This window comes from Olea europaea, chromosome 15, assembly GCF_002742605.1.
Source record: "Olea europaea var. sylvestris chromosome 15, O_europaea_v1, whole genome shotgun sequence".
Taxonomy (NCBI): domain Eukaryota; kingdom Viridiplantae; phylum Streptophyta; class Magnoliopsida; order Lamiales; family Oleaceae; genus Olea; species Olea europaea.
In genome coordinates this window covers 20,098,984-20,109,414 of record NC_036251.1, presented here as the reverse complement: position 1 = coordinate 20,109,414, position 10,431 = coordinate 20,098,984, and the positions used below count along the sequence as shown (strand labels likewise).

At 35.0% G+C, this 10,431-nt stretch overlaps 1 protein-coding gene across 1 annotated transcript in view; it reads left to right on the top strand.

Moving 5' to 3' along the window:
- Nucleotides 1–5,867: 5,867 nt before the first annotated feature.
- LOC111410414 (replication factor C subunit 3-like) overlaps nt 5,868–10,431 on the top strand; it is an 11,738-nt gene continuing 7,174 nt past the window's right edge. The window contains exon 1 of the mRNA XM_023040729.1: nt 5,868–7,181. Coding sequence (XP_022896497.1) covers nt 6,099–7,181 — 1,083 coding nt within the window. The 5' untranslated portion in view covers nt 5,868–6,098. The remainder of the gene's footprint in view (nt 7,182–10,431) is intronic.

Sequence of the window (10,431 nt, the reverse complement as noted above, 5' to 3'; positions counted from 1 at the left end):
ACAAGATTTGTTTGCTTGTTTTTAAATACTTTAGTTGATAATTAGAGATAATTAAAATCAAATTCAAATTATTTAATTGTACGCTCCTCTATTAGAGCAAATATTAATTAAAGTTAATGAGTGGTAATCACTCCGTTCAACACTTTATTCATTATTTTATTACTTAGATACGATATCGTCAACTTGTGATATAAAATTTACAACAAAATTTTTGCACAAATTCATATCACTTAAGAGTGTGTGAATGCTAAATAAAACTTGATCAATCATTTGATAAGAGAATGAGCTATCTTGATTGAAAAACATTGAGGGGATGAGCTATGTGTGATGGCAACTTAACTTATGTGAATGAAGGTCCTATGAGGTTAGATGTGTAAAAACAAGTCATTTCAATAGCCAACAACACTAGACCATGTGGGGTTTCCATATGTTCCATCCTAATTACAATGCAAGATAATGTAACGAGAGTATGGAGGTCAAGTGTAAAGCTTTTAATGAATCCATAATTCTTTAAACAAAATGTTTATTTGCAGTTATAGATGCTTGATGGAAAGCATCTATATGCATGTAAAGGTGGGACCGCCTTCTATGAGAAACGAGGCTATTTTCTCTACAAATTCATGTGTAGGCCATTGCTCAAAGGTCCAATTAAATTTTTAATATTTTTCAAATCTTTTACGTATTTGAAAATTCGTACAAAATGTGTGAAAAATATGGTTTCTTTATTCTTTATATATATTGATGAAATTTTCACTTGATTCGCTTCAATCAAAAGTGTCGAGCATGGAACTTTGGGACACTTAAGATACTTCCAATGGTTTGATGATTCTCATACCCTATACTCAGGTCTTTAAGCCTAAGGTTTCCTGTCTATAATGCTAATTGGCTACCCAATTGACATTGCGTATTCGACCTAAACTCTGTTGCAAAGATGATCATTGCTTCCGCTTGATTTTCTTAGATTTTGGTTGGGATATTGACAAATTATCCTGATATGGCGAGGCCATCTCGGCTTACATAAACCTTTGTTCAAGCATGTCTGATGCAGAACATGGTCAGCCTTTACAAGCTGCAGCCTCTTCAATGTCGAATGCTCAATGGATTAAATTGCGATTTTTTTATCGGCTGAGTCCAGCTCGTTATTTAAGGATGATGTGTTGTTCTAAGTAAATACTCAATACCAAAATTCGCTTACAAAGTTAAACGTCATCTATATATCTGAGATTAAATGTATTTTTATTTGAAAAGAATCCTTGAGTATTGTGTCACTAATTAAGGACAATGCTATAAGTACTGAATTTTTTTACCGAATCTTTTATCTACTATTCACACCAAGGGGGAGCACATGTTGGCATTTTTAAATTCACGCGAGGCCCACATGCATTGTGAAAGGGGGACACTATTCGGTACATATGGAATAATCCCACTAATTAATTATGTCACATTTCGCAAAATTAGAAATCAGTTGTTGCGTGATAATTAATATTATTATTTAGCTAAATTTTCATGATACCAAAAGAATTATTTTTCTACCTCTACTGGTATTTTTGGAAATACTTTAATGTATTAAAAAATTTATTTTAATATAAGGAGTTATGAAGAGTCAGAATGTTGATTTAAGACAGAATTTAATTGGACGCGGAAAATATTTCACTGATCGACAATTTATGTGGAGAATAAACAATTTTTTAGCTTCCATTTGTTTTTCTCCACATAAATAGTACTTAGCATTGTTTCATGTAGTTTAGGGAATTAAAGAACATATAATAATCCTTAATAATGCATATATAAACAAATGCAAACGACATTTATCTCTTAAATATTCACGGTTTTAAGAGAAAACAATGATCCATTTTTAAAATAGATATGGAAGAACTTTATAAAAATATTTAGCCCTTTTTTTGATAGCGATTAAAATTAGATTTTTAATAGATTTTGATAAAAAAAAAAATTTAAAATTTGTGGTTGAAAAATTGTGGGACCCATAAAATGTGAACTTAATATTGATTTATTGACTTTAATTTAAATTAAAATTTGATTTAAATCAATACCAAACAAGGACTTAATTTATTTTACATTTTAATCAAGTCCACTTTTATATTCTAACTTCATTCAATCCACCATCTCCTGATTCCTCAAGTCTAACCTCCTAATGGAGAAATTGGGTATAAGAGCGCAAAAGAAACCCAAGAAGAAGGCTAATGAATTTGAGACCAAGACAATAGGAAATTTGTAGGGAATGGTTTTAATTAGTGAATTAGGCCCACTTTGAGCTCCAATTTTAATGAGATTCGTACTTCAATTGGGACAGATCGAATTAACATTCTACTCTATGAGGTGATTGTACATTTATTTAATGAACACTATTTAGAATTGAATTAAATATTTGACGTCAAAGTAACTCACTTAAAACTATAAACTAGTAAAAAATTTAATTTATTAAAAATTGCTAAACACTTATTACACACAAAAAAGTAAGGAAACTTTAGCGTAGTTTATATGGTTGAAGTTTGGCAATTGGGTTTGGACCTCAATTGTACCAATAGTTTTTGGAATGCGTGAGACCTATTCTATTGGGTTTGGTCCTAAACCCACCATCATCCGTCCAGTCGGCCCAACACGAACACTTGGCCAAGCCAAATTCATTTTCGGGTACGGGTTGGTCCTGTACTGTATTATCTTTTTAGACAAAATTTATTTAAATTTTGGGTCAAATTGTAAATAATCAAATTTTTGGGCGCTTAATGGAATTAATTTTAAAGGGTAATTTTTTTTATTTCTTACCGTTGGCTTTTTCTTGGGTATTTTCTAGTCTAGGTTGACTGTTAGCTAATTTAATAGATGTTAGTTAACCGACTCAATGGAAGCAACGTTTCATTCTAAACAATGCTATCCGTTTTGGGTTTAGATGTTGTCTAAATAGTGCTGAATATTATGAAAATGTTTGAAGGATGTTTGAATGGTTACAAACGAATCTGTAAATAGCCTGCTCTGCTACTAGAATAATTACACAATTTTTATTGCAAACTTTCTCTGCTTTAAGTCTCATTCTAATATTGTTCTCGAAGTAAAAGCACTTTATTGAAATCGTTGGAACTCCTGCAGATTGTTGTTTACTTCCATAAGAGACAAAATTCGTTTTATTCTACGAAACAATTGATGCACGCTTTTAGCACCTTTGAAGGTAGAAAAATCGTTTTAAGGAAATATCGCGAAGTCGATGGGCTCGAATTAACATTCTGATCATATTGATTATTACATTACGCTGTTTAAATGACAACACGGTAATTCTGCCAGTACATTATTTTCAGATTGTTCGAATGAGGAACTTATAATCCAAAAATAACAATTTTAAAACAAATTTTCATTTATTCTGGTTTATTTTATTTCTACTCCTTCTTACCGTTTATCTTCTGATTATGTTTCAAAAATGACAACTTCTAATACTACACTTTCTAATACGATCGGAGAAAAACTAGAGAAATTTAATGGATCAGATTTTAAGCATTGGCAATAGAAAACGCTTTTTGATCTAAAAACATTAAGTTTGCAAAAATTCCTCAAAGAAGATTCACCTTTATATATCGAGGAGGAAAGTGATGTTGAGATATTGGCTGCTGTTGATGCATGGATGCATTCAGATTTTCTATGTAATAATTATGTATTCAATGGATTGGACAACACACTATATAATGTGTACTGTAATACAAAGTGCATGAACGAACTATGGGAATCTTTGGATACCATGTATAGAATTAAAGATGTTGGCACAAAATAATTCATTGTCACTTGATTTTTGGATTACAAAATAGTTTAAGTGGAGTATAGCATATTACTCTTTATGGAGATCACCTATGTGGGTGAAAAGGGGCGACTTCTACACGAGTTATGTGAAGATATATTCTCTAAAAATCACTTATGAACCAGTTGGTGTCCAGTGCCAAAATGGACACAAGTGAAAACCAATTGTTTTCCAAGGGAACTATGTGACTTCTATTATTGAGGTTTACTTGAATAGCTGACTATTCAAAGCATCTTGCTACTAATTGGCCAATTAAATCCAATAAATTTATTATGGAAATTTTAAAGTCTGTAGTTAGTTATTGCGATGCAATTTTTCTCCATTTATACTTCAAAATACCTATCAGATATTGGTGTTTGGAAAAACTCGACATATTTCATTCATGGAGGAGATTGTTAGAAATGATTTTAATTGTGAATTGAGTCAAATTTGAACTCTAATTTTAGTCGGACTCGTACTTCGATTTTAATGTGACCAAGCATATTCACGTTCTACTCAACAAAGTGATTGACGTAATATGTTGAAATCCATTTAGAATTGAATGAAATACTTGATAACGAAATAACCCACTTGAAACTATAGACCAGTAAAGAATTTGATTTATTGGAAATTACTACACGCTTATTACACACAAGAAAGTTAGAAAACTTTGATGTAGTTTATATAGTGGAAGTTTGGTAATTGGGTTTGGGCCCTAAGGAGTACAAATGATCTTTTGAATGAGAGAGACCTATATCATATTGGATTTGGTCCGAAACTCACACGTGCGCTCCACCCCACCGTCTATATCGCCATCCGACCAATCGGCTCCACTCAGCATGGCACAAGACGTGCCCAAGCCCAGTTCGTGTTTGGATGCTGGTGGTTCCTTGTACTACATTACCTTTTTGAATAAAAATTATTTAAATTTTAGGTCAAACTGTAAATAATCAAATTCTTTGGTGCTTAATGGAATTAATTTTAAAGGATAGTTTTTTTATTTCTTACCGTTGGCTTTTTCCCGAGTATTTTCTGGTTTGAGTTGACTGTTAACTGATTCAATAGAGGTCTGTTAACTGACTTAACGGATGTAGTGTTTAATTTTGAATGGTGCTGTCTGTTTGGGTTTAGAGGGCTATTTACATATTCGTTCGTGGCCATTCAAACATTCTTCAAGCATTTTAGAGTAGTCATCACTACTAGCACTTTGAATGTAGTAAATTTGTTTTAAGAAAATATCGTGTAATCGGTGGGCTCAAATTAACATTTTGATCATTTTAATCATCTCATTACGTTGTTTAAAATACAATACGATAATTCTGTCAATGTATTATTTTCAGATTGTTCGAATGAGTAACTTATACTTTAGAAATAGCAATTTGTTACTCTCATAAGGATCTTGGACATGAAAAGGTAGATTGCCAAAACATAAAGACGATGTCGAAATTGGGAGAGTAAGAATAGAAAGAGGATAACTAGACATTAACTTGATGGCACTCAAAATTTCATGAGAGACCTTGTATGACACTACAAGCAATGGACACGAGTGTTGACGGATTTTTTTTTTACCGAACTGATGACCTCCACGGAGTTGTGACCCCTTGTGATGACGACATGTCAATACGGCAACGGTGACCAATTTAGTAGTATAATCACCTTACAAGTGATAAATACTAGATTCATCTCATTACAAAGGACCATAATAATAAAATTTTTAGTGGTTAAATCTCCCTAAACAAATAACTTGTCTTTGGACTACCCTTATCGGACACTACATGTTGTCTTTAATCGTGTGAGATCTATATCTATTCGTCATTGAAATTTTTTCGTAATAAAAAAGAGATATTGCTAGATTTTTTGGGTTCCACAGACGAATGTTTATAGTAATTCACTCTCAATTTGAAAATTAGCCCACATGTCGAATGGGATTACAACTTCGCAAGGTTTTCTTCCTCACACCTCTCATGTTTAATTTGAAGAAAAAACTGCCTCCTCGATCTCCTTCATGTAAGAAACTAGGATGACCTAATATAGGAATATAAATATCCATTATATCCCTAAAATAAAAGAAAAACCATCTCGGCCGTCCAAGAGTATAAGTGAATAGTATAATTACAGCCCATTACCATTCGTCAGAGAAAACGGATTGCTTCCACATAAACATTGTATTCATCGAAATAATGTCAAGACATACATTTTCTTCCTATGGATATCCGAACTTCATTGTTTTTACTGGCAAAACAGAAAGGAAAGAACACAAACTTGGGAATTTCATCTGCTACCTAAACCAGGAAGTCATTTCATTCTCAGCCTGTCGATGCCGAGTCCTCCGATTCCACGTTCAAAATCAGCCCCCGATATCAACAGTCCTCCCTCTCCCTCCAACCCCTACATACCTTCGACCAAGTCCATGCGCTCTTCTCGCTCAGCCGGCTCACCAATCACTGCCTTCCAAAAGAAACTCGGTGACTACATTGGAAGAAAGAAGAACTCAGACCTAACTGCACAGAAGCTCGAAGAGTTCAATAAAAGACTAGAGGCAAGATATTCGACCAGCAGTCCTTATTACAAGGGACTAACAGACTTTTCCCTGGTAATCAACAGAGAAAAATACTCAGGGTCGAGTCCTGGAAGAGAGAGTAATGCAACAAGTTTCATCAGTACTGGTTCCAAATCCAGTTTTGCCATCAAGGTGCAAGAATGGGGTTCGTCTTGCTTTACCTCCAGAAAGCTCGATAAAACATCATCATCATCTGGTTCTTCTTCGACCAAGAGTTCCCACAACATTCGTGCAGAAAAAATCAGAGAAACAGACACAACGATTACAAAAATTAGAACCAAAACAGCAAAAGATGAATCAGACTCTGACAGGAAAAAAGTTACCTTTCATTCCATCAACAGCAACGATGATACAATCACTTCATCAAACAAGGAGAAGTCATTGAGGGAGAGAGATTCAGAAAAACCACATACACCGGCGCTATCATATACAGTGTCATTACCATATTCGCCACCACAACAAATTCCTCTACAAGCAGAGTCCTTGCCAGATCCAATTCCATTACCAGATGTGCTCCTACCTGGACAAACACCAATTTTACTCCCACCTTCAGCAGTAGCTCAGGTTACTGATGCTGAAATGGATTTCTTAAATAAGAAGGATACAAATACGATAGAAAATGAAAGAAAATATGTATGGGCCAGCAAATATCGGCCTTCTAATCTGCAAGATTTTCTATGCAATCGGGAAACAGCACTCAGGCTGCAGACGATAGTGAGAAATCAGCAAAATAAAGCAGAAGAATGCGGTCATTTCATATTCGAAGGACAACCAGGGGTGGGAAAGAGAACCATGATCTGGGCTGCTCTAAAAGAAGCCTTTGGAGCCGACGAAATACAGGTACAATCGAACTATTAAGTATATATCTTCAGCAGAGGATGAAATTAGTACTCTTGTTTACCTCAAGTCCTTAAATTACAAAGACTAAATGCACATATATATTTATTACAAACTAAATCCAAGAAAACATAGATGAAATCATAGAATCGCAGATTACATCATAAACCCTAAATCACAACATCAAGGCTTAGATCTTTCAATCGAAGGCTCAGACCACACCCATTTACCATCACAGAGGCACCGAGACTCAAAACGAACCCTCACAACCCAACACACCAAGGTCACTTCACTGGACTCAAGAAATCAAACTGCCTACCTTCGGTTGATCACTCACACAAAGGAGAATCACACAAGAACACGATTATCACAAAGATAATCAACCAGAAACCTCACAAAGAGAAGAAGGAAGGATCACACAGACAAAAGGAACTCGAAGGTTCCAAACGGCAGAGAGAAAGAAGAAAAACAGAAAGTGACGATCCAAGAGCCAAGCAGGGAGTAAGGAGGATATTTATAGTAAATATCATCAACCGTTGATCAGCGGGTCAATCCAACGGTCCAAGAGCGACTAATGGTGTGTGGGCTGGATATTGGGCTCGGTTAAGTGGGCCTTCTAGGTATATATTTAATGGACCAAGTAATAAATCCAATTTGGGCCTTTTCATCATTGCCTAACAGTTGGACTGGATCAAATGGCATCACAGCCCAACAGATCTCCACCTTGATGCCAGTAATCAAACAAGAAGCCTAATAAATGTAAAACACAATTTAAATGTCCTTCTCTAGAAGACAGCTTCCCAGCATTCTCAACAAGCATCAACTTTAGCACCTGTGCAGAACAAAACACTTAACTAGCATCAATGTTCAAAATTTTAAACAAGACTTAAATTTGTTTAAAGGAATTACCTTAGTACCTACATCAGCTGGATTATACTGAGTTGCAATTTTCTCAAGTAATATAAGTTCTTTAGAAACAACATCTCTAATAAAATGCAACTTAACATCAATATGTTTTGTTCTTTCATGAAAAACAGGGTTTTTACATAGGTGAATTGCATTTTGACTATCAGAATACAAGACAACAGGGTTACTCAATTCATTAATTTCAGATAATAAGCCCTTAAGCCATAATGCTTCTTTTATTGCTTCAGTTGCAGCAACATACTCAGCTTCAGTAGTAGATAAAGCAACAATAGGTTGAAGTTGAGATTTCCAACTAATGCATGTATTACACAAAGTAAACATATAAGAAGTAGTAGATTTCCTATTGTCTCTATCTCCGGCAAAATCTGAATCTACAAAACCCTTAAGTACAACACCTTCATTACAAGCACTAAAGATCAAACCAACATGTGAAGATCCTTTCAAGTATCTCAACAGCCATTTTAGAGCACCCCAATGGTCTGGTCCTGGATTAGCGATAAATCTACTAAGTGAGCTAATGGAATGAGCTACATCAGGTCTAGTACATACCATAGTGTATATGACAGAACCTACGGCATTAGCATAAGGTACATTTTCCATTTGCCTAATGTCAGATTTACTTACAGGACATTGCTCTTTACTAAACTTAAAATGGCTGGCCAATGGAAGTGAAACAGATTTAGAATTATGCATGGCAAACTTAGTCAACATCTTTTCAATATATGCAGTTTGCTTCAAGTACAGTATCCTACTGTGCCTTTTCCTCGTGATTTCCATACCTAAGATTCTCTTTGCATGTCCTAGGTCTTTCATTTCAAATTCAGCATTTAAAGACCGTTTTATCTGATTAATAGCATGCATATTCTGACCAATTAGCAACATATCATCCACATAAAGAAGTATAAATGCAACAATAGCATTTTCATCATTTCTTTTAAAATAAAGACAATGGTCATATTCACTTCTTATGAAACCAATAGTAGATACAAAATTATCAAACCTTTTGTACCATTGTCGTGGAGATTGCTTTAAACCATATAATGATCTTTTTAATAGACACACATGATCAGATTTAGTTTCATCAATAAAACCAGGTGGCTATCTCATATAAATCACTTCATCTAGGTCACCATGCAAGAAAGCAGTTTTCACATCCATTTGTTCAAGTTCAAAATCACAATGAGTAACAAGGGCAAGCATAACTCTAATTGTTGTATACTTTATCACAGGTGAAAATATCTCATTATAATCTATGCCCTCTTTTTGCGTAAATCATTTTGCTACAAGTCTAGACTTAAATCTTATGGGCACCTTTTCAGTATTTCCCTCCTTAACACTAAAGATCCATTTGCAATCAACAAGGGTCTTACCTGCAGGTTTTGGAACTAAAATCCAAGTCTCATTTTTCATTAAGGAGTCCATTTCATCTATCATAGCAGCATGCCAGTTCTCAGACTGCTTGCAGCTCATTGCCTCTTCATAAGATTTTGGTTCTTTAAACACTAAGTCATGATAGGACAAGACAGCAAGTGAAAGGTAATCTCCATACCTAACAGGCTCTCTTACTTCTCTCCTAGTCCTATCTCTAGTTAATTGGTAATCTCCCAATTCATCAGGCTGACTTTCCAGATTTTCTTGAACATTTTCCTCTTCATTTTCTTGAGGATCAGAAGCTATTTCAGCTTCTTCATCTACCTGTTCATCACTAACAGGTTCAGTAGGTAAACCAAGCTCCACCTGCCGCTTGGTACCATCACCTCTTTCATCACCAGGTACCCCTTTTGGTTCTTTATTATCTAAACAAGGCATCTTTAACTCATCAAAGGTAACATCTCTACTGGTGATGATTCTAAAACCTTTTAGCTTCACCCCATAACACCTTAGGGACACCTGAGCCTATCAACATGTACCTAACCTTATCTAGCAAGGTTCTATTCATCCTCTCAGCCACTCCATTCTGGTGAGGAGTATAAGGTACAGTTTTATGCCTTTTAATACCAGATTCTTTGCACAACTGATCAAATTCAGCATTGCAAAACTCAAAAACACATTTCTGGGCTCTAGGTTCAAGTTTTCCTATACTTTGATGGGAATAGGCAGCACAACCAAAGATTCTTAAATGTGAATAGTCAGGAACATGTCCTGTCCATAACTCTTCAGGGGTTTTATCTCCTAGAGCACTTGAGGGGGTCCTATTAACAATGTATGAGGCTGTCATTATAGCTTCACCCCATAACACCTTAGGGACACCTGAACCTATCAACATGCACCTAACCTTATCTAGCAAGGTTCTATTCATCCTCTCAGCCACTCCATTCTGCTGAGG